General features: G+C 35.0%; 6 protein-coding genes across 13 annotated transcripts; all 6 read left to right on the top strand.

The window, feature by feature from the left end:
• Window positions 1-401: 401 nt before the first annotated feature.
• Window positions 402-5,330, top strand: LOC126871150 (vitamin K-dependent gamma-carboxylase). Of its 4 annotated transcripts, none has more exons than XM_050629620.1 (11): window positions 402-556; window positions 635-758; window positions 904-1,139; window positions 1,267-1,588; window positions 1,839-2,021; window positions 2,143-2,306; window positions 2,391-2,776; window positions 2,866-3,066; window positions 3,231-3,469; window positions 3,598-3,909; window positions 4,130-5,330. In XM_050629620.1, the coding sequence occupies exons 3-11, from the start codon at window positions 914-916 to the stop codon at window positions 4,287-4,289; spliced, it is 2,193 nt and encodes a 730-aa protein (XP_050485577.1). In that variant the 5' UTR covers window positions 402-556; window positions 635-758; window positions 904-913; the 3' UTR covers window positions 4,290-5,330. The 4 variants fall into 4 exon arrangements, with proteins under 4 accessions (XP_050485577.1, XP_050485578.1, XP_050485579.1 ...); XM_050629621.1 differs by having other exon boundaries at window positions 407-556; window positions 657-758; XM_050629622.1 differs by lacking the exon at window positions 635-758 and having other exon boundaries at window positions 423-556.
• A 1,968-nt stretch (window positions 5,331-7,298) lies between these two features.
• Window positions 7,299-11,853, top strand: LOC126871152 (organic cation transporter protein-like). Of its 2 annotated transcripts, XM_050629628.1 has the most exons (9): window positions 7,299-7,513; window positions 7,644-7,824; window positions 8,173-8,412; window positions 9,065-9,323; window positions 9,554-9,722; window positions 10,035-10,321; window positions 10,644-10,927; window positions 11,412-11,662; window positions 11,762-11,853. In XM_050629628.1, exons 2-9 carry the CDS (start codon window positions 7,651-7,653, stop codon window positions 11,823-11,825), a joined length of 1,728 nt encoding a protein of 575 aa, XP_050485585.1. In that variant the 5' UTR covers window positions 7,299-7,513; window positions 7,644-7,650; the 3' UTR covers window positions 11,826-11,853. The 2 variants fall into 2 exon arrangements, with proteins under 2 accessions (XP_050485585.1, XP_050485584.1); XM_050629627.1 differs by having other exon boundaries at window positions 7,299-7,824.
• A 154-nt stretch (window positions 11,854-12,007) lies between these two features.
• Window positions 12,008-16,674, top strand: LOC126871149 (leucine-rich repeat transmembrane protein FLRT3-like). 3 transcript variants are annotated; one of them, XM_050629618.1, is made up of 7 exons: window positions 12,008-12,949; window positions 13,034-13,133; window positions 13,199-13,317; window positions 13,386-13,503; window positions 13,586-14,014; window positions 14,141-14,450; window positions 14,546-16,674. In XM_050629618.1, exons 5-7 carry the CDS (start codon window positions 13,953-13,955, stop codon window positions 16,418-16,420), a joined length of 2,247 nt encoding a protein of 748 aa, XP_050485575.1. In that variant the 5' UTR covers window positions 12,008-12,949; window positions 13,034-13,133; window positions 13,199-13,317; window positions 13,386-13,503; window positions 13,586-13,952; the 3' UTR covers window positions 16,421-16,674. The 3 variants fall into 3 exon arrangements, with proteins under 3 accessions (XP_050485575.1, XP_050485576.1, XP_050485574.1); XM_050629619.1 differs by having other exon boundaries at window positions 12,008-13,133; window positions 14,141-14,343; window positions 14,407-14,450; XM_050629617.1 differs by having other exon boundaries at window positions 12,008-13,133.
• On the top strand, window positions 12,908-13,665 carry LOC126871316 (uncharacterized). Its single transcript, XM_050629952.1, has 5 exons — window positions 12,908-12,949; window positions 13,034-13,133; window positions 13,199-13,317; window positions 13,386-13,503; window positions 13,586-13,665. Exons 1-5 carry the CDS (start codon window positions 12,908-12,910, stop codon window positions 13,663-13,665), a joined length of 459 nt encoding a protein of 152 aa, XP_050485909.1.
• Window positions 16,675-18,048: 1,374 nt separating the features above from the next.
• Window positions 18,049-20,578, top strand: LOC126871161 (troponin C, isoallergen Bla g 6.0101-like). 2 transcript variants are annotated; one of them, XM_050629642.1, is made up of 5 exons: window positions 18,049-18,156; window positions 18,579-18,612; window positions 18,725-18,868; window positions 18,950-19,204; window positions 19,925-20,578. In XM_050629642.1, exons 3-5 carry the CDS (start codon window positions 18,733-18,735, stop codon window positions 19,948-19,950), a joined length of 417 nt encoding a protein of 138 aa, XP_050485599.1. In that variant the 5' UTR covers window positions 18,049-18,156; window positions 18,579-18,612; window positions 18,725-18,732; the 3' UTR covers window positions 19,951-20,578. The 2 variants fall into 2 exon arrangements, with proteins under 2 accessions (XP_050485599.1, XP_050485598.1); XM_050629641.1 differs by lacking the exon at window positions 18,049-18,156 and adding an exon at window positions 18,163-18,340.
• A 1,442-nt stretch (window positions 20,579-22,020) lies between these two features.
• Window positions 22,021-24,117, top strand: LOC126871162 (troponin C, isoallergen Bla g 6.0201-like). The gene is made up of 5 exons (XM_050629643.1): window positions 22,021-22,183; window positions 22,343-22,370; window positions 22,449-22,592; window positions 22,745-22,996; window positions 23,403-24,117. Exons 1-5 carry the CDS (start codon window positions 22,181-22,183, stop codon window positions 23,435-23,437), a joined length of 462 nt encoding a protein of 153 aa, XP_050485600.1. The 5' UTR covers window positions 22,021-22,180; the 3' UTR covers window positions 23,438-24,117.
• Window positions 24,118-25,726: the final 1,609 nt, after the last annotated feature.

Below are 25,726 nucleotides of genomic sequence, written 5' to 3'. Positions count from 1 at the left end.
TCGTATAAACCTGAGAAAACCCCATAAATTAATTCGGGGCACTCTAGTATCTTCCACATTAAACTTCCCAATTTCTGAAACTTATGCCGATTACGGAACTCGTCCGTTATATAAAATTATTAATTTTCTTCATCGTGTAAACATAGTAAAAAAATCGATAAATTTAGTCTAGTAAAATCGTCGAAGCGAACAATCGACACTTTACATAGGTATCCATCCACTTTACAAAATATACTGAAGCAAATTTCGTTTTCTTTCGGTTACACACGAAGCAGAAGCAGATGACGATGCATTTTTTAAATATCGACCGACAGTGTGCATCGATAAACCTGAGCACAATGCACAAGAATGCCCGATAATATATATTATTATTGCGCGGGCGCGGGTCAATAATCGAGCACGTTGCCTGGCGACGGTGCTCCTGCTCTCTCTCAGCCTCCGGAATTTCTTCTTCAGTGACTAGTCCTGCAGCTGCGACGCGCAGAAGTCCAGCAACCTTCGATACATCGTCATCGGACCGGTTTCATCTACTCTGGCTTAAACACGCCGCTCCTCGGTAAGTTAAATCGAATACTTTCGCTTTACTCTTCGCATCGGTTCGCGATATATTTGCTTTCATTCGATCTCTTATCAGTTTCAGTCTCTTTTCTGTTCAGATTCAAAGTTTGAAGTTAAAGTTCAGCGAACTTCATTGCGTTTCGACTCGCCTCGATGGAATTTTGCGGATCAATTCTTTAATATTTTTTATCGATTGATTGGTACGTTCATGTTCTCGTATTGTAGGTGATAATGTCAAAAAGAGTGGTTGAAAAGAAGTAACTTTGTTGTTTAAAGAATATGTTTGTGTTATGTAAAGCTCATGTAAAGCTTTTGTGATGTAAAGCTTAGTATTTTGACTTTCAGTTCAATAGTTATGTGGAGGAAAAGCAGACAATTAGCAACTTCCCAACCCTGTTCAGAAACTGAAAGTAACTGTAAGAAAGATGGTAAACAGAAACTCTCAGCACGTACGATTGAAGATAAGTTCGAAAGACTATGTGGATTCAAATTGAACGATCTTTCGTCTTTTGAAAAATTCACGGCGCTTTTGTATCGACCAACTGATCCAGCTAGTTTAGGAGTTGTCAGAGCACTTTTTGGTTAGTTATTTTAAGATACAATATAATGGTTAAAAAAATAGATGGGCAATCTATTTGTTAACATAAAACATAAGAGGTAATACAAATTTATACTTAATTTTATGTTTACTTAAATAACATTGTCTAGGACTATGCATGGTATTGGACGTGGTAGAAGAACGCGGATTAGCAGATATAGACATAAAATGGGGAGATCCTATGGAGTGTCATTTCCCATTAATTCACGGGATGAAAGCTCCCTCACTGCCATGGATGATATTAATTTATGCGATAATGTGGATTGGTGCTTTTGGAATTATGCTGGGTTCGCGGTTCAAAGTAGCTTGTGCCTGTTTCGTGATTCCATATTGGTACATCTTCCTCTTGGATAAAAGCTACTGGAACAATCACACGTATCTTTATGGGATCGTTGCTATTCTCTTCTGGGGTACGGAGGCTAACAAGTACTTGTGAGTTTGAAAGAAAATCTGAATGAGAAAATTGACTGATATGAGTCAGAATCATTGCAGATATTAATTTAATACTAAAAAATATCAATTTGATGGCCTAAACAATAAATGAAAATTTTTCTTCTCGTTTTCTCTGCAATTTTTCCTGATTTTCTTTATAAAATATTTAATTTATAAATCTGTACAACTTGGGCAGTTCTATGTCTACTAATTATTTAATGCTAGAAATTGACGAAGTGTTCTCTTACAGTGCATTGGATGCTACTAAAATGAAAGTTACCAAGAAAACTGCACCATTATGGAACTATTTCATTCTAAAATTTCAATTTTTTGCACTATATTTCTTAGCTGGATTGAAAAAATCTGGCGCAGAATGGCTATCGGGTTACGCCATGACGAATTTATCGCAGCATTGGGTCTTCAGTCCGTTCAAGTAGGTATAATTAAGAACCGAACGTATCTAAGTTCGAAAATACATGAAAACTATACTCTTATCAGAGGTAGACAGCCGATAGAATTTTACCAGTCGATAAAATAGTATTGCACCATTTCAGATTATTTTTGACCACCAAGCAAACTGATTTTTTCATAGTTCACTGGTTTGGATTTATCTTTGACCTCACGGTTGGATTTTGGATGCTGTTCGATAAAACTCGAATTCCTGCAATGATCTTTTGTACAGCTTTCCACTTAATGAACTCTCGATTATTCAGCATCGGTGAGTAATTTCGTTTCGGTAATAATAATATTCCAAGGCAAACGAAATTCTATGTGCATTATTAATTTCAGTGTTTATTCTCAGGAATGTTTCCATTAGTGTGCCTTGCAACGATGCCTCTGTTTTGCAATCCAAATTGGCCTCGAAGGCTCGGAACTTTCATCAAACGTAATTATGCTCGTTCATTTTCTAAGAAAAGTCAACAGATAAGAAACTATAAGAAAATTGCGATGGAGCGAATAAAAGAATCGTACGACGAAATAAATGATGAAACTGACAACGGATCATCGATCGATGATGGAAACCAAGAAGGTACAAACTCGATAAGCTCTACAATTACTCGTAAACATATCAAAGGAATCAGCAGCAAATCGACTAGAGTGACGAAGAAGCAAAAGTTCGTAGTTTCTCTATTACTATTCCATGTATTCTTGCAGTTTTTCTTACCATACTCTCATTTTATCACGAAGGTACACTAATAATATGTTCCTGATTACACGAACCGTTTACATCAATTTTTTAATATTCAATAATTCTTTCCTTTTTTCATTATTATTAGGGTTACAATAACTGGGTACCAGGAATGTATGGATATTCTTGGGACATGATGGTGCACGTTTGGGATACTGTACTAGTCGTAATTAAGATTCACGATAACGTCAGTAACGAGGATCGTTATTTGGATCCTAAAGCATGGGTGCAAACCAATCGATGGGAGAAACACGGCGATATGGTCATACAATACGCTTCCTGTTTAAGAGTAAGTGTTATCTTATCGATACACTCGTATCACCGAATTATGTAATGTTTGAGAATGTGAATTCTTAGTAAATAAGAAAAGAGAGATTCACATCTATAACGACGCATACGATCAGTAAGTTTCACATGCAATTTATGCTGTAGAGAGTAATATAATATTTATAGGATAATTTAATTAAACAAGAAGATCAGCTTTTCGAGAGTGACTTCCAACGCGACAGAAAACCGAAATGGTCGCGACTGTCATCGAATTTAAGCATCTACATCGACGTGTGGTGTTCGCTAAACGGAAGATTCCAACAGAGGATGTTTGATCCAAATGTTGATATGCTAACAGTAGATTGGCACCCGTTTCAGCCTGTTTCTTTCTTAATGCCCCTTTTTTCGCAATATAGTTCGTACAGGTATAAACATAATTTACTTATCTAATGATTTATGAATTAAACTACCCTAGTAAAGAGCGTTTTCAACGAACGAATATTTTCATATAAATAACAAAATTATGATATTTATTGCTTTATTTTCTATTCAGATACAAGTTGGAAGAAATTCAGCAACACGTTTACACTTGGTCCAACGATACCGATGTTCTTTTCGTCGCTGATTTCCCAGGCATGTATCTAGACAATTATATCTCTAAGAACTTCACCAACGTCACACTGACTGTCCTCGAAGGTGAAATAACATATAGCGATGAGGAACAGAGATATATCGTGGTCTCGAAAGGATCATCGATTCAAATACAAACAGGCCAATTTCATAAAGTAACGACAACGAGCGCTTATCCAGCTTGCTACATGTACACCTGTACTAATCGAAATAAAGAGGAACCAGAAACGGATGGGTACGTAATAATTTTGTGAATCTTTGTAAATACTTTGTAGACATAGTTGTTTAATTGCTGATTACACCCACGATAATAACTTATGTCGAATATCTGTGTCATCTTTGAATCTAGTCAATTGATGATGTTATAAGTTATAGTATATTTGAATGGAATATAGCAGGTATGAAGCATGTGCAAATTAACAGAATAAATTTAACTAAAATTTGTTTCTTTGCAGTATAATGGAGCTCGAAGAACCAAGAGAAGCCTTCCCAATCGCGAGAGAAATTAGATACAAAGTCGATGCCTGGATAAGAGCATTGTATCATATAGCAAACTCATTTTTCCATTTAGTGTACAACGTTCCCATGGTGCGACGAGTACAAGTCAATGAATAATATAAATATTTGCAATTCAAAGTCGTCTGAATACAGTACGAAATTAATCGAATGTTGATTTTCGTTTCTAAGCGGCTAATTTTTAGAAATAGACCAAGACTGATGAACAGTTTATTGTTTTACTTAACTTGAGATAAAATTGTGATATCGATTCTCAGTAGATAGCGTTATTTCAATTCAGGAGATAAAGTAGATATAAATGTCCAAAGAGAATTTATTATTGACTATCAGTTATTATAAAAATAAGTGGACAAGTGGAGACATGTATCAATGAAGTTTCGTTAAATGCAACTTGTTTATATCAGAATGTTATTATTATTTTCAATTATCTACTAAATAACCTATGTGTCCTGTAAGGATATAAAATAAATAAAATTCAAGCATATAACAATTAAGCTTCATTGGCATTTACTCCCAGTCTACCCGTCCATTTATTTCTGTCTCTGCGACTGTATATAATATATAAATAATGGAAGAATCAAAAGTGCACGGGGGAAGATGATCGTGATTGAAACCGTATTTTCGTATTTTTTCGGATGAACTTTTTCGCTTTTGTTTGGAAGTTAACGGCGAATAATTGCCACCGTGGCGAGTCTTAGAGCTAAGAGCGTCTATTATTAGTTCCTAATAAAAAGATAATCGACGAAGTAGAAGACGTCGTAATCGTAACTATGTCAACTCGTCTATGCCCCTGTAAAAACAATTCATCGTGCTTCTAATAATACGCTCAGGTCGGATCTTTCCTGTCTCGGTCTATGCGGAAAACGCCACTGAAAAACCGCGACGCGAAATTAATCTCAAGGACGTTGAACTTCGCGAGCGCAAAAGTATGAAAGCGATTAAATATGTGCGATCAAACAGCTATGACTAAATGATGGAAATAAATGGTCGATAATCTGCTTCGATTATTCGTCGATTCGGTGATCGTTGTGAAAATCGACGAAATTCGAGAAAACACGATTTCGTTGATTTAAAATCTTAAATAAAAGAGAAATGTAATAATATTTATTAATAATATTTAATAATAAGAAAAATACTTGACGTGTAGTTGGATATTTAGGGGCTCACAAAACATTTAGAAACATTTTGAGAATATATTATGTGTGTTATACGAAACACTTAAAAATGTTGTTAGCACTGTAACGAGACTGTCATAATCGTATTGGTAAAGTTTGAAACGAATGTGGAAACGAACGTAGATGGATGCTACAAGATGCTTAAAACAAGTATATGTCTATATGACATCATAATACTATTTAAACAGTCGATCATGAATTGTATTAGTAAGTCTTAAGATACTTAATGCACGTTCAAGCTGTATATTGTACGTGCTGTATACTGATTTTTTACTTGACATATTTTGACAGTACATATCTCGTAATTTCTATATACATTTTCAAATGGATTCCAAGTTTGACCAATGTAATCATGATAATCGTGTCTAATTACAGTGTTAATGAAATTTCAAAATGTTTTATATAATACGTACAATATTGGTACAAAAGTTCCCTATGATAAGAGTTTAAATATTTTCGTCAGCCGCTCTAATTTATATATAATGATAAGCGAAGATTGAATTTTAAAAGAAAAACGGCTTCTAAAATCGGAACAATCGTCGAATGTTTCGTTTTTTTCTTTTTTTTTTTACATTCAAGAAGTCTACAGAACTATTTTCCTCTCAATCGGTGCCAAGAACTTCGGCAGCCAAAACGTTTTACAGCGAGTGCCAGTATTGCTCAACCGATTCTCAACAAGATAACAGATAGCAACGTGAATTAAAACAATTCGTTCGTGTGTTTTCGCTGCCACAAAATGTACGCAATCAAATCATCTCTTTTCTCTTCGCGACATAATGCTTGTAAACCGTATATACGCCTACGTTAAGCGCGTAAATTTGATATCTCGTAACATTCTAATAAGCTTTCTCGTCTGATAAGTTGTAAGTAAATGCATTCGATGGATCTGATAATTATTCCAGTGATGTACCAACCGTTTCGTATTGCCCCGTAGCCGACAAATAATGACATTATTGTCGTTGTACAATGTAGAATATGCTGTCACCTGTTTCTTTTACAAAAATATTTTCAACATTGTGTCATTTTATTACAACGTTTGTTGTAATAATAATTTTTTAATCGAAGAGCTCGATGGAAAAGTGTATTTTTGCATTCACAACTCTTTTAATACATTTGTCAATGTAGTTTATTTTGCAGTATAGATTTTCAGATAAATTTCTAATTTCTCAATTGTAAATCTTAATTGTATGAACACTCAAAAACCATTTACTTGCAGACACATATCGTTTAAAGACAAATATGCAGATAGAAGTAACATCGGTGGAGATCGGTAATTAAGTACTGATGTAATACCTTTCATATAAAAATTCTAAATAAGTGTTGAACGAGTTGCAAATAAATTTTAAGTTCTACTAAATCCAAAAATCTGTACAGCTAATATTCAACTTCGATAAAATAGAACTCTATAACAAAAAAAAAAAAAAACTAAAATTAAGAAATCTGTTATGAAGAAGTCTGAAAACGTTTTTGATAAAGGAACAGGAAATAATGCTAAATTATACAAAATTGTCGAAAGAATTATAAACTTATAGCATAACAAAATACTATTTAGAATACGAAGACACTTACACATGTAAGTAAATCAGCTGAGATTATCATTATCACAAAATGGACATCGGTATCGACATACATAATGTCGCTATACCTATACCTGTTTAGAAACTTGCTTATCTCGATACGTGGCGGAGGAAACAGCTGTCAATTGTCAGTCGCTGGTATACGATCGTACGGAGACCTTCGATCCAAGAAACGTTGAAAAATTTGTCCGAAATTGTATTGGTAATTAACCAATTGCGAAATTGGTGAGCGTAAATCGACAAGCGGATAGTGTGATCCATTTAAACTTACGCGATCGAATTGTTGTTATTCGAAGTAATATAGTATGCTTATCAGAGTGAAAATACGATGAAAATAATTGCAATGTGACAGTGTCATAAAAAAAGTACTACATATTGACAAAAGTTTGTGAAAAATGAGAGAATAATGAGATACAATATAGAACTATGAGTGGCAGTTAGTTGATTTTATGATTAAAAAATGAGCGACTATTGATTGTATTTATGGTGTGATCGATGTTGCAGTGAATATAATCGTTAATAATTTCTTCTTCATATTTTCTTATAGATTTGATTAGAAAATTAAATGACGGTTTGTAACTTTTTTCAAAATCGTATTTTATAAATGTTGCGTACAAAAACACATTGATTATAATCATAACAAATTTGTCGATGCCTGTTTTCCAAAAGTATGAAATTATTTACCTTCGTATGATTTCTAGAGAAAACATGCCCGCCAATGGAGGTAATGATAGAGGAAGAATGAAAGACACGGATCCGCTGCTCGAAGCGCTTGATAAACTCGGATATGGGTCCAGCTTTTTATGGATAATATTCATTTTTACACTGACACCGACGATATTCAATGGGATGCACTCCATGTCTTATATCTTTATTGCCGAAGTAAACTTAACTTACACTTAGTAACTACAAAAACTATTCGCACATATCATTATTTTTCAACGAAAAGTCTTTTTATCAAGTTCTATATACGTCTCAAATTTTAGTAATCATATCAAAGTACCAAATACTAAAAGTGGTACGGTAACAATTAACAAGTAATCAAACTTAATCAATTAGTATTTAAATATTATAATAAATATAATGACATGCCAATACTTCTTATAGCCACTGTACCATATTAATAAAAAAAATATTATATAGCGATCATAGTCCTGGAATAAAAAAGTGATAGGATTCTATATAAAAATATACATATATGATTAGATGAATAAGAATTATGTTTCACAGACTCCCACACATTGGTGTGCAATACCAAGTTTGACTGCCGCGAATTGGACGGACGAAGAAATAAGAAACATCTCATCGACCACTTCATGTACTATGTACGATTATAATTATGAAGACTTTGCGTATATTGGATTCGAGAAAGCGTTAGAATATAAAATGTCGAATCCTCTACCTAAGTCGATTTCCTGTGAAGTAAGGAGTTTCGCAAATGATATCGATGGAACTTCTCTCGTGCAAGATGTGAGTATCACATTTCACTAATTAGATATAGCCGTAAGTCGTAACACTATTATCCGAAGTTACTTAAAATCCAATTTCCTTAAAGTTCCCTTATCCTTGCCAGAAAGTCGTTTCCATCGTGCCCAATACTCACGGCGACATCTGTTAGTATCGATTCACTCCCGCTCAAAAATTCGGAGCACGTTAAAATTCTTAAAGGAATAACGATTTTCTTGAATGAATATATATTTCATTCATAACACACAATATCCTTCAATAGTATTGAAATTGTAATCAATTACCTTTAAAAATAAAAGTTATGATTATAATATACTTACTTGCGAGAAAAATGGATGAGGAAGCTTGCTTCGCCGAAAAACAAATTTTCGAAGTCTTATTTCCAAATTTTTTGAATTTTTTGTCGTATCCTGGAATTTTTTATAGGCAAAATTGGAAAACTGGAGTTTTTGTAGGCAAAACTAAAAGAACTGGATTTTTTTTATACGTTTTTTATACTTTTTTTTATAATTATTTTTCTCAGACAATATTTCAAAAGATCTTATTTTATAAAAGAGTATGTTGCATTCCAGTAAGAACTTTTATGTAGATAGGATAACCAGTGACTTGATTATAATGAGAAATTATGAATAATCGACTTTATTATTAATTTTAGTGGGATTTGGTGTGCGACAAAACCGCGGCCCGTTCGAGCACGCACATGGCTTTGTCCCTTGGAAAATTATTGGGTAGCGCTTTGTTCGGAGTCATCGCAGATAAATATGGGCGAAAAATCTGTTACGTTATTGGAATAATAATGTTAATCACCTCTGGTCCAGCTGGTGCGATCGTGCCGTGGTATTGGGGTTTTATAATCTCGAGAGTAGTTAACGGTGCTAGTCATGCAGCCATACAGTATTCGTCTTTCACAACACGTGAGTAATCTATAAATTGATAATATTATAACTATGAAACACATAGTAATGTGATATCGATGTGATTTTAAATCAATTTGTATTTATAGAAATTTCTGTCCTTGGAAGCTGCAATAGCTATCAAAATTAATATTAAAATTAAATATTACTAATGAATTAAAGGTTGATATTTATTAGTTGATTTATTGGGTCGTTAATTATTATTATATATTAGCCTATTTGTTATACAGTCACAGAGGTAGCGAATGAAAAACACAGACAATGGATGGGAATTGCTTACAACGTTGGCTATGCCACAGGGATAGTAATTGTGCCAGGTGTAGCTTATTTGCTACACGAATGGAGATATATTCAATTAGCAATATCTTTGCCGGCTTTGCTTTTGCTAATACATTTGTGGTAAGTTTGCTTTTGTGTAATGTGAAGTTTCTCAAAGAGACTGAGATCAAGCAGTTTGTTATCCGAAATTGCTTCACGACATAATCTTGTTTGAATTATAGGATTAAAAACTGAATTCAGAGAAATACTGTTTGTATCTTTAAAAGAATTCAGGGAACTTGCTTCACGACATAATCTTGTTTGAATTATAGGATTAAAAACTGAATTCAGAGAAATACTGTTTGTATCTTTAAAAGAATTCAGGGAACTTATTATGATAAATCATTTTAATGAGCAGATATGTAGAACAACTGTAGTTTGCAACTGTTGCAGGCTTATGCCAGAATCTCCACGATGGCTGATAGCTCACAATCGTCGACAGGAGGCGAAGAGTTTAATCGATAGAGCATCTAAAGGAAGTCCTGATGCAGAAATGAGCACGTCATTGACACCAACCATACGAATACAAGAGTTAAAACAAGAATCGAAGGATTCCAAAGAAGGATTGCATAAAAGTATCAAAGGATTTTGGGTGCTTCTTAGCAATAGTGAATTACGAAAGAGGATTCTTATCACGAATTTTACTTGGATGACAGCTTCTCTGACTTATTACGCGTTAGGTAATCGAATGATCGAAATTTATTCCTGTTTCCGCCTACTACTATAATATCTAAAAGAATTATACTTTTATAGTAGAACTCTGTTTATAGTAACTTATCGAAGGGGAGATAGTTTATATAATTGAATTTTATATGTATAATGAGAGTGTAGTGATTCTCTCCACTACTTAGAATTTCTTTGTATATATAATAGCAGTTCACATAAAAAAAATAGATTTAATCAACAAGAGTTCATTTAGTAAAAATTTTGTTCAAATAAATAGAATTCGTGTAAACTGTTCTAAAGCTTAAAGCTTAAAATATATTTTATCAATTCTTTCAGCGTTAAATGTGAACAATTTCTCAACAAATCGGTACATTTACGTGTTGGTAATGGGTCTAACCGAAATACCAGCTTATTTGATACCGACACCGATTCTAATGATTATGGGACGACGTCCAGGAAGCGCAAGTTTATATGTCATAGCTACGTTATGTCTACTCTGTATTCTCGCAATTCCAACGACTGAAAGCGATGTAATTATGACCGTATCCTTAATTGGTAGATTCAGCGCGTCAGCTGCTTATGGCATCGTTATTCTATATAGCTCGGAACTTTTCCCCACGGTAAGCATAAATAGTAAGCATAAATAAAAGCAATCTACAATAAAATGAGCAATTCTACAATTTTTTCAAAAACACTTTACAAATTTCCATTTTACGGGATCTAAATGATATTTTGTATTTTTAAGTATGTAGATAAAAGTTTGATTATTCTACAATTTCATTCACGCGAGTTCTATATTTTGGTCGCCAATAGTTCTAGCGTTAATAAATAAACTGCATCAAATATACTTTTAACTATATCCAACTATTTCAATAAAAATTACTCGCTAAATATTATGATAGACATTTTCGTAATTTTTACTATTTAATCTACCTTTTGGATATTTCTAGACAAGTTCAATAAATATATGTATTATGTGTGTTTTTGGAACACCTGAAATTTCATTAGCACTGTTACCAAGACTAGACTATCATGATTATCATATTGGTAAAGTTTGAAATGATGACATTAATGATAGCTCTAAATTATTTTGCTTCGAAACAGGTCTGCAGAAACTCCGCGGTTGGTACGAATTCTGCGATGTCGCATGTCGGAAGTGTAGCCGCGCCTTATGTCGCTGATTTATTAGGAGCTGTTGTATGGTGGGGACCAACGACTCTTTGCGGCGGCTTAGCTTTAATAGCAAGTATACTATGTTCGATTTTGCCGGAAACTCGGGGCAGGCCGTTAGCGAACACCGTCGACGAGGAAATTACGGAAGAACGAGAGAACGTGTCGTTTTATAACGCTTGCAAGTGTGTATGAAATACAACAGTAATGGGGTCAGAACCGGTATATTTTCTGCTACATTAGTTTATTCTGATTCGTTCACAAGATCCCTTTTTTATTCACAGGACTCACTCTTCAAATGAAGCAAGATCAATCTGTATTTCTAACAAAAGTGTAACTGTGTTTTAATAAAAGTATTGTATACCAGTATACCAAATTCCTACATTCAAGAGTTGATGTGACGATAGTCTCGTTTCTAAACAATGTGTCCTCACATATTGCAATAGCTAACGAAAATATTCGAACTCATGTAGATACATTTTATGAATATATTTGTGAGTTGTATGAAAAATTTTGAAATTTCGTTAGCTCTGTAATGAAACTCGAGCATCATGATGGTGCTAGTAAAGCTTGAAATAAATCTGAAAATGTACACACACGTTACTGCTGCATGATACCGAATATAAACGTATAGTTCGCACAGATTACAAAAATATTTAGACAGTCAAGTATTTATTGTACTAGTGAGAATCAATATTCAGTGGGACAAGATAAACATTCATTTTTATATGTATATGTATATGTTAGTAATAAATATCTTATAACTTCTATGTGCATTTTCAGATTCATTTCAAATTTTACGAATATAATTATGATATATTTCATTATAGCGCTAATAAAACTGCAGAACATTTTATGTAAGGATCCAAATACTTTCGTAAGCCACTGTACTTCTGACTGCGTTTTAAACTGCCTTTATACAAGAATTTGATATTATCGATGGACATATTTTGTATTGTATATCCACGGATTAAAACGCGGAGAATTAGACGATGACTCAAGTATGCAATTGTCTGCTTACTATACTTTATTATCGAAAGAAAAATATATACAGATTTATATAATATTTCTTTCATATCCCTTTTTATGAAAATTCTACTTGATCTCTGGATAGTCAGAAACCATATTTAACTCGTTGATGTTTTTTATTCACCGTGAATAATTCCTTCGACGTTTATTACAGATTATATAACCACAATCAACTATTGCAATTATACGTGGCAAGTGTAAGCACATGCATTGTACAAAATCGTTGTAATTATCTCTTCTGATACAAATCTAACACGGTTGTCACGTACATATTGTCAAACACATAAGTATTTAAAGGCAAAATACTTAAAAGTGAACGTATAAAAGGTAACGCTAACAATCCTACAATTAGTTTAGTCGGTTCCTTACTTCGCGAGGAGATTCAACATAAGTTTTGAAACATGAAGAATTCAGCATTTCTTGCTTCGTTTATCCTCTATTGCGTAAGAATAAATATATCCTATTTTCAAACAGTATAAACAATACGATGTCTGTCGTTTCAAAATATTCAAAGTTATCTACTTCAGGGTCTTTTCAGTCAAAATGTAATTGTGTCACACGCGAAACGTCCACCTTTTCCTCCCGAAATAATACATGATTGTATGGATCGTGAAAACATAACAACTAGTGAGTTAATTATCATAAGTGAAACAATTATTACATTTATAACAAAATCATTAAAAAAATTACAGAAGAATTGATGATACTTGATAGTTCACCGGTTGAGACAATCAAATTACTAGACAGCAATAGAGAAGACTTCAGAAATATCGGATGTTTCTTAGCTTGCGCCTTCCAACAACATGGCGACGTAAAAATAATTTTATATATAAATATAACCAAGAAATTAACACGTTTTCTGATTCATTTATACTTCAGATGTCAGGATCTACTATGAATGTACAAACAATGATAGATCGTATGCACGGAATGCATCACGGTCACATAGACGCCAATCCGTTTTTCGCTAATGCCTTGCAAACATGTGCAGATTCGCGTAAGTATATTTATTCTGTAATAATAATTCATATTTTATCATAGTGAAAATCTTAAAAATAATTTGTATCTCTTTGTTTTAGTTGGAGGAACAGACGACGAATGCGAAGCGGCTCTTACCTTCCACATGTGCTTGATGGAAGCTTTCCATAATAGATCCTAAATCAATTTATATTTTATCTATTTCGACGTATCTGCTGCGATAATGGCAACTTGTTAAAAATTATTTGATTAGTAAACTATCAAATTAGCGAGCAATTGAAAAGGATAGTTGATAATTTGTGCAACCTTTTTCCCTAAAAGTCCCAGTTCAAATATATCTAATAATGCGTGTGATAAAATTAATCAATTCGAAACGTAGATACGATTGCCATGCGTCCTAATACAATTGGATTATGTTTCTAGATTCGTCACATAGTCACGACTATCGTTTCGCAGTGCAGTATCGACATGTTCGCTAAAAAATTACAAATATCCTCCACCTTGGTTTCCAGATCTCAGGATTTACTGAGGTATTATACAACAAATCTTCATATTCATCATTCATTAATGAATAATAACAATTCATTCCTATTCGTGAATAATTTTTAACGCATAATTATTTAATTAATAATTATTTAACGCATTAACGAATACAGTTTAGGATGGCGAAAGCTTCTAGTGCCCGTTTCGTTGTTTGGAGTAATTGCACTTTTATTCTGCTTGTGCTACATATTTTGGGATACGATGGATTATAAGATAATGGAGAACAACGTTTTCATCCAAGATCTAAATAGCGCTATAAAGGAAAATTCAACATTGTCCCAACACAGTTTGAATGACACTATGCAACACAAAACTGGTAAGACCTATTGTCAAACTGGTCCATCATGTAATACAATAACCTGTTCGTCTATCCCGCAAGATTCTGGAACAGTGGTGTCAGAGTTCATCGAGAACAATTTCAAGGTATTTAATAAAAACAACAACGAAAGCAATATTTCTGTCTTGTTAGCCCAAATGACGTATCAACTAGTTTATCGTATATTATATATTTCGTGTAGGCTATCTGCAAGGATACAACATCCGTGAAATTGTCACTTATCAAATGCAAATTCCCCGAGAACATGCTTCGGAAGAATTGGCTGTGCACCAACTTGTCGATCGAAGAGTTGACGTTCGAGCGTTGCTTCCTCAGCAAAATAGAGGATAACGCGTTTTCGTCGTCCATTTATGAACAGACGAAGAAGATCTCTATGATCAACAACGAACTCGTCTCTTTGCGCAAGGCGATGTTCCGTCACCTTAAAATGTTAGAGGTGTTGAGTATTAACGAAAATATCGTCAAGTCGGCTGAATTTAATTTGCTCGAAGAGGTGGCGGGTTCTTTGACCACGCTGGACCTGCGCCAAGCCATCGACGATCGAAAGGTGCTTCGAAACATAACGGGCGGAAACGCGTTGTCAAAGCTTGAATTATTGTCTTTATGGGGGAACTCCATATCCGTGATCGATGCTGAATTGTTCGTCGGTGTGCCAATGGTGAAATCGCTTTATCTGCACGCCTCGAACATTGAGACAGTGTCACAAGATACTTTGCAACCGATAGCTTCATCCATATTGCAAATAACGCTGTACAGCAACAATATTGTCTCGTTACCACAGGGACTGCTAGACCACGTGGTTGATTCGAATAAATGCTTTGGTATGTTTATGTACGACAATCCTTGGCACTGCGATTGTAGTTTAAAATGGTTACAGGATTTCATGCAAAATCAGTATATCTGTATGGACCAGTCGAATGTAGTAAATTCGGATAGAAAAATTCCAATTTGTAAGACGCCTCAGGAAAAAGCCGGGAAGCCATTTACGACAGTGGATTTCTGTTCTCAGTCAACCATCAATTCCACCATATCCACCACGACACTTAAATCTACTAAACACGATTGGATCCAAACTACTACTATTACTCCGACTAAAGGTATAAACAATCAAACCACCCAGACACCAGATACAACCAATAGGATGGTCCACGTAAATTGCAGTCTCACCTATACATATATACAAACTGCTAATACACGCAAACTTTTATCCACCGATGTTCTTCAGTTTCCTCCGCGATTTCCCCATTTCTATGTCTCGAAGGTCTCAGACCGCAGCATACTCGTGAATCTGCCCGACCTGAACAAAAAAATCACGCTGCTCTGGTTCGACAACAATAACGTCGACAGCTCGCTCGGCTGTGCAAAAAATGTGAAGTACTCTTATCTGCTGCAGAATATCGATTCGCAGGCAACGTATACTATCTGTTTGCTTGACGATAACGGAGACAACGTATCACCGTTGAACTGTTTGGCTGTAACTACTAGGCCCACTTACGAGTACAGGACCTGGTTGACGAACGCAGACAAGAGCTTGGTCTTCCCTCTATTGATATCGTCGTTAATTCTACTGTTCTTCGTCGGTGCTTTCCTCTCGTTCCTGCTGATAAGGCGATACCCAACATTGCTTCGCGGTAACAAACGGATCATGTTGGTGAAACGCAGGAACGTGGACGCCATTGTGCTTCCAAAGGGCGTCGATATGGATGAGGAGAAACAGAGAAAATCAATCTCTGTTTCTTACGTTAGCAAGCTTTACGAGGATGGCTACGTTACGCCTTTGCCTCCGGAGAGAATGCTGCTTCCTCGAAGATCGAGAATATCTAGAACAAGCTCTCAAAGCGACAGAAATAGTTACGTGTCAGAGGTTGAGACAATAGAGTCGCAACTAGCTTTTTGGAAACTGAAGAGCGAGCTGGAGAAACAGAAATCAATTGCTCCTCCATTACCACCACATCCTTCCAACTTAATTCCTTCCGTTTCTTGGGGAATAGATACAAAGGACGACCGTGATTATGAAGTTTTTAACTTAAATTCCGTAATACCTGATGCCTACTAGATCATTAGCCATTTTACAACAATTGAGTAATGATTTCAAAGTCGTTTACTGACACATACTACATATTTTGCAATGTGAAGTTACACAGTTGAATCTCTTCTCATTGGATCGAATTCTGTAAAATTTGGCTGCCGGCCGAGAGGTACGCGTGTCAATGTCAATTTCAGTGATCATGTATAAACAAGAAGATTGAACCACTAAAAGATGTCGATAATTGAAAATATATATATGTAAATATATGTAAAATATATATATATATATATATATATATATATATATATCATAAATAAAATTTTAGTTTAATTTACGAAACGTGTTTCGTTCTATTATCGTTCCTTGTATCATTGCAAAAATGTTTGTTCTAACGTCGATTATTATCATTGGCCAGTCTCTGTCGTTTATTTTTGATGATTAGGTCAGTAGTTCGGCGTAGCACGTCGAAGCTCTACCTGATTGGCTAAGGAGGTCAGTCAGCTTCGTGTCTGCTTCTTAGAAGCGGCTGCCAGCTCGAGCTTTTTTACTGCCACGAGTGGCTGGCAATCCACTGCAATTCTCTAAAAGGACGCAATGCCAATATCAAACCACTGTACTGTTGGAGCACGCTGCAATCAGTATAACTGTTTGCGTGTTCGCCCACCGAGTGCCGTGGAAATGACCGGCTATACGCAATGACACGTCACTAGCTTTCTACGTGCACTGCCAATGGCAGTTCCGGATTTGCGTGAGCTTGACATTGCCAAATGATGTAACACCATACCTAACACGTCTCATTTCTCCCTTTGTGATAAATCGACCATGATGATGAACCACGATTGAATACATTTTCTATTGTCTTTACGCTAGTTTATCTCTACTCCGAGTGAATCTCATCCTTTCGACATTTTTTTTTTTTTTTTTTTTGACATTAGAATTAATGTATGAAATACAAATATTTGATGAATTATTGTGATATTTATATTCAATTAATTTGATATATACTGATTCTATTATATATGTTAATAAATTTGTATATTTATTTTATTTTTATATCTTATATATCCTTGATAGAAAATTGTCATTACTGTACTGCGAATGTTTGCCTATTTTATACGATGCAGAAATGATTGGAATGCATGATATTCTACGAAAATATACGAAATACCTAAGGTAAAGTATTATATTCACTATACATACATGATATTTAGGGGATGAAATGAGTTCCTATAATGTTTATGTTCCATTTCTTTAAGTGTGTTCATACAGATATGAATTAACATTAACAGCCATAATCTACTGATCATAATGTAGGAGGATTTTTTTTTCTCCTTTTCGCAATTTTTCAATTCCACTTTTTCAATCTCTTAATTATAAAAGAAATTATTTGATTAGCTTCTACGTTATATCCTCTAGCAGGAAAAGACAACGACAAAGATATTGGATAATATGAATCTTGATTTAAAATACAAAAATCATATAAATGTAAATTTCAATGATTCCACAAATCAAATGTGGAAAGATAAATTAGGAAGATTAATATTGGCAAAGTATATGTGTTATTAATAACATGTAAACAAGATGAAACAATAAGGAAAGAACAATCGATTTAAACGCCGATGTAGTTTGTCATTCACTGGTTGCGCCACCAGACTATACGTTTCGCAAAGTGCAAACCATGAAAGGGTCCCGATTAAGAATCTTTTTATAGTGTCTTTAGGTCGTCAAATGATTGGTGATTGTCTATCGACGCTAATAAGAATGTGAGATTGCGTCTGTGTAGCTCTACTAATTAGTTTACTAAGGCTCAGTGTGACATTTTCATCGGCACAGTAAGTTCTTCAGAAGCGATTGCTCAGACGGGAACTGTTAATCATTTGCTTCTGTTATAATTGTGATTAGTTCGGACGAACATAATCGTTAATATATCGAATCACCGACATAATGGTAATTATCAAAGGGATCGTTGAACGCGAGCTATCCAACTATTAAATTTAATAACAGATTAAAGAACGTTTCATTACGTGATATAGTGATATGTAATTATGAAGATCGATCATTTTTTTGATATAGTGCGACAAAGTTTGGGTGATCTCTTATTTAGTTGAAAATACTAATTTCCAGTATATATTATAATTAGTAAATGAGGTTTTAATAAATGTGAATCGATTTTTCACTTTTCTAGGATGACATTCAACTTAGCAAGGATCAAATTTCACGTGAGTGTCGATTTCATAGCATAGCATAGTCAATTTTTTTATTGCATCCAACTTTTTCAAATCTTACGATATAAAGTTACTTTCCTGTTTTCTAAAATTTTCAACCTCGCAGAACTGAAAATGGGATTCGATGCATTCGATCCTGACAAAAAGGGAATCATCAGCACCGACTCGGTCGGTACCATTCTTGGAATGATGGGTATGAGAATACCAACCGATCAATTGCATTTGACCATTTCTGAATACGACCCTTTTGGTAAATTAACAAACTACAATGTTTGGATTCTTCGAAATTAAACAATCAACGTAAAACATATTGATCGCCTTCGTTTCGTAGGATCTGGAGAAATTGGTTTCCAAGAATTTTGTAGCCTGGCCTCCCAATTCATGGAGGAGGACACTGATATGGAGGCAATGCAGCAGGAGTTACGCGAAGCTTTCCGCTTGTACGATCGAGAGGGAAACGGTTATATTACCACCGATGTGTTTAGGGACATTCTTCATGAACTAGACGACGCACTATCTCCCGAGGAGCTGGACATGATCATCGATGAGGTGGACGCTGATGGTTCAGGAACGGTCGACTTTGAGGGTACGTATAATGTACTAGAAATCCGTTTATTTAAACTCTTATCTGAAAATTTATACGAACTCAATGAGTTCAACGAGTTCAAAACGAATGGAGCTTCAAAGATATATATGACATTAAACCAGACAAACTTAAGATGTAAGACGATATTAGAAATACAATAAGCTAGTTTAAAGAAATCATTGTGTTCAACAAAATCTAACTCACACGAATCAAACATAATCGTTAAAGACCACGATGTCGATGCGAAGTAAAACATAAAAGAAGAAAAAGGGTTCAGATAAATGGAGTTTTACCATAAACGAAAATAATATAGCGCGATTGTAAAAGCAATAGAGAGCTAGTTTATAATATACATTTTGCCGAGGCGAAACACATACATAAATTGGAGACATTTCCCAATATTTAAATTTCTTCTACAAAACACGTATTGAGTACAAGACCTTCAACAAATGTTCCTGTTTAAACCTTTAATTTAACTCTGGTATCAGACAACTCCTAATTTAATCTCATTTTATTACGAATCTCTATTGTGGAGAATGTAAAATATGATAAATTATTACAGTCATCTATAACTCAACAATAATATACGAGGATTAAAATCGCGCTGTATCGCTCTCGCCTGGTATATCGTAAAGAAATTTTAGACCAATCCGGTACAGAGATCATGTTACACTAAGAATTTGTAAATCAGTGTCGAACAAAGTTCGTTTCACGTTGCAGAATTCATGGAGGTCATGACAGGCTAAATTATCAGCTTGGCACGAGGCGGTCGTCCCTCGTGTTTGTCACCACGAAAACGCATACAAACGAGGCTACCGTCTGTTCTACACACGTGGAATATGCGATTTATCGAGACACTGTTGGCAAAGTATGATGTAAAAAGTTCGTAGGTGATGTCTATTAGGGAGGAGTAAGGGTAGATGCAGTTGAGAAAGTATTTTTGACGTGTGGGTCGCTTTTGGATTCACAATCGGCTAAAATGTATTTCTATCTATGCTGGGATTAAACGGATGAGTTTTCGCGGGTCTCTCGCGAGGCATGGTATGTATCTGGAAACAGGTTTATATCGACCGATATAAATTGTCGTTTCTACGTAATTATCACCGAGCAAAGTAGTTTCTAGTTTTGCTCATTATATGCCGACTAAGGGAAGATGAGAGATCGCGTGAAGCTTAGTGAAATGGAATTAGGTATTACTTATATTTAGAGATGAGTTTCTAATCTTTATACTTTGCCTACGAAACCTACGATCGTCTGTAACAGTCATAATACTCATAAACAATTGAGTATAATTGTAAAACCGTACATTTAAGATTAACGAAATTTACATAAGATTGTATGTATAATAAAAGTACAAAAAAATAGCAAACACAATTCGTGTAATTTATTTCTTCCTCTGTTATAATGTATATAATTGAATTATAAATTACATAATGCCATTAACACTTGGATTGCACAATTCTCCAATAAAGAAGAAAACTATTAACGATAAATCTTAATCCAATTAAAGATCCATTTATTTATTTGGACGTATACATTTATTTGGATTTAAATGAATATCCTAGGTTGAATATTCAGTCCCTTTTACGAGTTCTTAATATCACACAATACCCAATAATATTACCATTATCGAATTAAGTACCGTTACCTCGAAATCATATTATAAGGAATGCTTAAATCCGCTCGTGTAATAACACGTGTGCCCTCGAGTAAATATAGTTTTAAAATTAGCCCGTGCTAAAGAGCGCGTTAGTCATGATCGTTGAAAGAGCAAGGAATTTTCGCTAGGAACTGAACAATGTGTTGTGAAAGATGAAAACCGGCGCTAATACCCTCGAAATATAATGGCTAGCTCTAGGTGCATATTATGAGTGTATAATTAGCTTCCTAAGAATACGACGGATACGTTTATTACGTCGAATTGTCTCCGAAGATTGTGCAGGATATCATCATGAGCCAACTTCGTCTATTGTCGTGCCGTTTTTTCTCGACACATTGATCATGAATCGCGAGTTATAGAGTCGCGGAAGCTCTAGCGATAAAGGCTAGTGGTTGAGAGATTCTTGCGAAACGAAGCTTTTACAGAATATAAAGGATTCTCCCTGCGGCGAGTTATTACGCTGACGGTCGCGATAAATATGGCGAATACCGATCGATGATGTAATTTCACGTCGCGTGGATTGAATTATAAATAATTGAAACGTATCGAGGTTACTACAAAATTATGGTAAACAAGAGCATTGCGATGATTTGTTGGAAATTGATATCTATAATTACGCGTATGAGAAATAAAAAATTCTATATACAGTCGCCTCGGAAAGTAAGTTAATGATCCCGTTAGAAGTTTAAATATAAGATAGTTAGTTTCCGAGGCAGCTGTATGTGATACCAAATTCACTCTTATTAAATTTCAGTGGAACTTTCATATTTATGTAGTCACGATTGTTGATAATTCTTTATAATGAACGTCAAATACGTAACGAGAAAAAACGAATCTTTTTCAATAAAATGTAGATGTAGATTGAAACCTCACAGGGGTTTAAATAATTGAATAAAAGAATAAATAAACTATCTGAAACATGATTTGGAATATCGTAGTTAAATTTATAATACTTCAATTCGAGCAATATATAAAAAAGGCCACCTATATGTTACTCCCATTTGAAACAGTGTTAATCTGACAATGGCAATGAAACGATCCAAGATAGAATAGCAAATTGAGTACGTTGCCTCGAATTTCACACAATTGAAGCTCCGCTTCCGTGGAAATGCAGAGTGGGGAGTGTCCTCGATGAATTTGAAAACCGCTAGAGTTCCTACGTAGATATTACCCGGTCAATCACGTGCCAGATCATCCTAATGTCCACATAAAACAGAAGTCCACAGCCAGAATCTGGTGCATACCCGGATAAACCGTCGATGCTGTCGTGTGTTAACAGCAGAGTTTAAAGTCGTGTATCTGATTATCATATCAACATGGTACGTTGTCATGAATAAAGATTCAACGTTTGAACATTATCAATATTCTAAAATTTTTTCTCATAACATTTTTTGAGTATATTTCGAGTTACTTTCTTTATTGTTCTCTTTTAAGATATTATGACAAGTGAGAATAATGAAAACAATACGTGATTTCAGGATGATCTGACCAAGGATCAAATTGCTCGTAAGTATTTCACTTCCATTTATTCGAATGGAAGGTTAAAACAATCGATTATTAATAAATAAGTCCTATATTTTACAGTGCTGAAAAAGGCCTTCGATGCCTTCGACCACGACAAGAAGGGTAGCATTGGTACCGACATGGTGGGTACCATATTGACGATGTTGGGCTACGAGTTGAGCGAGAAGACGCTAAAGGAAATCATTACAGAAGTAGACGAAGATGGTAAAAATATCTATCGCTATCTAAACTTTATCATTCAACAATTTCTCAATTAGTAAACTTAAACAAAATCAAATGACATATACCATAGACATTTAACAAAATTTTTATATGATAGTCTAACAACATGTCACACCAAACTCCATCTATTACAGGATCCGGACAATTGGAATTCGAAGAGTTCTGCACCCTTGCTGCCAGATTCTTAGTGGAGGAAGATTCGGAGGCGATGCAACAGGAGTTACGCGAGGCATTTCGCTTATATGACAAAGAAGGCAATGGCTACATAACAACCGCAGTGTTTCGTGACATTCTTCACGAGCTGGACGACAAATTGACACCACAGGAGTTGGACATGATGATCGAGGAGATCGACGCCGATGGTTCAGGAACGCTTGACTTCGATGGTAGGCGTTATCATAGAATTTATTAGAATTAGAATTTTTATAGCGTGTCAATCAATCTAATTACCAACGCAAACCTAGCTGTACCACGTCAGGAACAGTTAACGCAGGAAATTGTGTTGCACATTGAAAATTATAGGGAACGCTTCGACGTCGTTTGCTAAGAATCCATCAGTCTGGTCAATTAATTAAAGCTTGTCGTCTACCAAGTTCAAGCGTTTTCACTTCAGGCGAAAAAACGAAACGCGTTTATACACCAAACTTCTCTATTTACCGAGCAATCAGTTCTCTCATATGTTACACAGTTTGAGCAGTTATATTCCTGCTAGGTTATGTCACAGATTTCCGTGCATTTCGACACGATTGCAAGCCGGCACGTGATCTCATAAACTCTAATTTCTCGTTTTAGAGTTTATGGAAGTTATGACCGGTGGTGACGAGTAGATTATATGGTGGATAATTAGGATGGACAGCGTGTACGATTAAACGCGACAACGATTGGCACAAATGCTGTTTCCCATCTGGATACCAAGGGCAAAGGGAAGGACTGATCGACGTGTACAACGTGGTTTAAGATTAGAAACATTTCTGGTTACACTTTTCAATCAACCGCACTTCCAACGTCGATGTACGGCGAATAGCATTGCTAAAACCTCGTCGTAAGAAGAAGAGAATAGTTAATAAAAATTCCAAAATAAAAAGAGACTTCTTAATTACAAGTGAAATACAGAATATACAGTTGTTAAACGTAATATTTTTTCGTAACCCTTAAATGATATGGCTAGCAACGAAAGCTAGTAAGTCCACCGTAGTTGCAGTTTTGTTGGTCGTATCGATTCAACGCCTGAATAATTGCAACCGGGTTTGTAGTCGGGGTATGTCGTTGGGAAGTTTTAACGGGGCTGCAGTGCGAGAAAGAGTACCAAGGAACCTGTAATTACCACTCGAGAAAAATTAAAAATTATGAAACAGCTTCATTAGCTTGCCGAATTTTTTTACTTACTGCTAATATATACTTTATTCGAGAGAAATGATTTGTTGTCGAAGATTAAATCGTTAAAAATTTACATACTTGTATTAAAACAATGTATTAAAACAATAAAATTACCTTTTTGTACAAAGAATCGAGTCCTTATTACACATTCAATCCCACGTGGTTTTTGCGATTACATCCGGAATGATTTAAGTTTTTCATAAATATCGCAAAGCATTATCTACGCCCAGAAACGTGGTTGGTAATTATAAATTCGACGGTAAGCGACAATTAGTGAAGTAGAACCTGAACGTTAGCGGATATTAATGAACGTCAACATTCTTGGCAGCCATTCATTTAAATCGCGTCTACAAGTGCAAATTGAATTTTCCACTCACTCTTACGAAAAGCGCAAGTGTATGCTAATCTGATAAATTCCCTCTCATGTTCGCGTCAGTCCATATTTTCTTATTCCAGTTTATTTATTTACTCGCCACCGTCTGGTTACGATAATATTAATCGTTGCATCCATTTTCAAGTACAGAAAACACGGAAGCCTGTGAGATTCTTTATTTGGCGATCTATATCGGTTATCGTATTACAGAAGTAATTCTAATAGCCGTTCTGAAGAGAGGTGACAATTTTAAAGAAGTATATTCAGTGTGAAATTGTGTCATCGAGAGAAGCGTAGACGTTTCCTAAATTATTCGAGATCCTCACCTCGCACAATTTGAAGTTGGAAAAATTTATCACGGAGTTAATGTACTGTGTATCCGATACACTAGCCAAATTTCTAAATGTCACGAACCTGCTACATGAATTCGCACATGATTGAATTCGCGAAATCGCCTTCGTGCTCTGCAGGGAGTTCTATGAATGCTTTATCTATACAGTAAACCTCCTATGATAGAGAATTCAGAACGACGTAGTATAGTTTTCAATACACTCATCGTTTCAATCTTGGACACAAAGAACCTATTATTTTCCTATATGGTAGGACACTACAGCATCTCTTAAATTTTTGTGTCTGAACTTTATATTACACAGTTAAAATTTGTCTCTATTGAAGTCTGGTTTATATCTTCAGACGATAAATATATTAGGTTGTCCCAAAAGTTTCTTTCCAGGAACAAAATGGATCATACATAATTCAATAAAATTATATAAAACAAAATATGTTATGCATCTACTATTTCTTCATAAAACGAAAGAAACTTTTGGAACAACTTAATACTTCGCCGACTATGAATATTTTTACTGTTTTTACATTCTAATTATTTTAATATAGTTAAGTGAAATTTGTTAAAGTTTTACAATAAATATAACGAGTAGATGTCCTAATATTTATGACCGGTAGACTATGTAACACACAAAATATGTTCATGAAAGGTGTCTACAGGTGCCCAAATACTTTCGTCAGCCACTGTAGGTAACAGAGAGAGTTAATTATAATCTCTGTGTTTCGAAGAGAGAACATTGCTATAATAATATAATCACTATGTTGTCGTTGATTCTCGGTTGAAGTCAAATCTACCGGAGTTAGGCTCGACGTTTGAGACTTTATGGAATTTCCTGTCGGAGATTGAAAGGGGCAATCGCGAGCAGCTGTTAGTGAACGGGAATTGGACCGACAGAAGTCATACCAAATCGGGCACCTGAAATGTCTAGAGATGTCATTATCTCGGCAACTCCCACGTTGCGAGGTAATAAGTTTCGAGTGAAAATCGTTAGTCTACTCTCAATAATACTTCCCCCTATAT

This window comes from Bombus huntii, chromosome 11 (assembly GCF_024542735.1).
Source record: "Bombus huntii isolate Logan2020A chromosome 11, iyBomHunt1.1, whole genome shotgun sequence".
Lineage (NCBI taxonomy): Eukaryota > Metazoa > Arthropoda > Insecta > Hymenoptera > Apidae > Bombus > Bombus huntii.
The sequence above is the reverse complement of the archived record's forward strand: the minus strand, read 5'-3'. Positions and strand labels throughout refer to the sequence as shown.

Bases quoted from the DNA above. Each gene is read 5' to 3' on its own strand.
- LOC126871150 (XM_050629620.1), top strand. From the start codon at position 914: ATGTGGAGGAAAAGCAGACAATTAGCAACTTCCCAACCCTGTTCAGAA. The intron at 2,022-2,142 runs GTAGGTATAATT...GCACCATTTCAG, and splicing joins TGGGTCTTCAGTCCGTTCAA to ATTATTTTTGACCACCAAGC. The intron at 2,777-2,865 runs GTACACTAATAA...CATTATTATTAG, and splicing joins ACTCTCATTTTATCACGAAG to GGTTACAATAACTGGGTACC.
- LOC126871152 (XM_050629627.1), top strand. From the start codon at position 7,594: ATGCCTGTTTTCCAAAAGTATGAAATTATTTACCTTCGTATGATTTCT. The intron at 9,324-9,553 runs GTGAGTAATCTA...TTTGTTATACAG, and splicing joins GTATTCGTCTTTCACAACAC to TCACAGAGGTAGCGAATGAA. The intron at 11,663-11,761 runs GTGTGTATGAAA...TTTTATTCACAG, and splicing joins TCGTTTTATAACGCTTGCAA to GACTCACTCTTCAAATGAAG.
- LOC126871316 (XM_050629952.1), top strand. From the start codon at position 12,908: ATGAAGAATTCAGCATTTCTTGCTTCGTTTATCCTCTATTGC. The intron at 12,950-13,033 runs GTAAGAATAAAT...TATCTACTTCAG, and splicing joins CTTCGTTTATCCTCTATTGC to GGTCTTTTCAGTCAAAATGT. The intron at 13,134-13,198 runs GTGAGTTAATTA...AAAAAATTACAG, and splicing joins TCGTGAAAACATAACAACTA to AAGAATTGATGATACTTGAT.
- LOC126871149 (XM_050629618.1), top strand. From the start codon at position 13,953: ATGTTCGCTAAAAAATTACAAATATCCTCCACCTTGGTTTCCAGATCT. The intron at 14,015-14,140 runs GTATTATACAAC...TAACGAATACAG, and splicing joins AGATCTCAGGATTTACTGAG to TTTAGGATGGCGAAAGCTTC. The intron at 14,451-14,545 runs GTATTTAATAAA...TATTTCGTGTAG, and splicing joins TCATCGAGAACAATTTCAAG to GCTATCTGCAAGGATACAAC.
- LOC126871161 (XM_050629641.1), top strand. The intron at 18,613-18,724 runs GTGAGTGTCGAT...TCAACCTCGCAG, and splicing joins TAGCAAGGATCAAATTTCAC to AACTGAAAATGGGATTCGAT. The intron at 18,869-18,949 runs GTAAATTAACAA...TTCGTTTCGTAG, and splicing joins TTCTGAATACGACCCTTTTG to GATCTGGAGAAATTGGTTTC.
- LOC126871162 (XM_050629643.1), top strand. The intron at 22,371-22,448 runs GTAAGTATTTCA...TATATTTTACAG, and splicing joins GACCAAGGATCAAATTGCTC to TGCTGAAAAAGGCCTTCGAT. The intron at 22,593-22,744 runs GTAAAAATATCT...CATCTATTACAG, and splicing joins TACAGAAGTAGACGAAGATG to GATCCGGACAATTGGAATTC.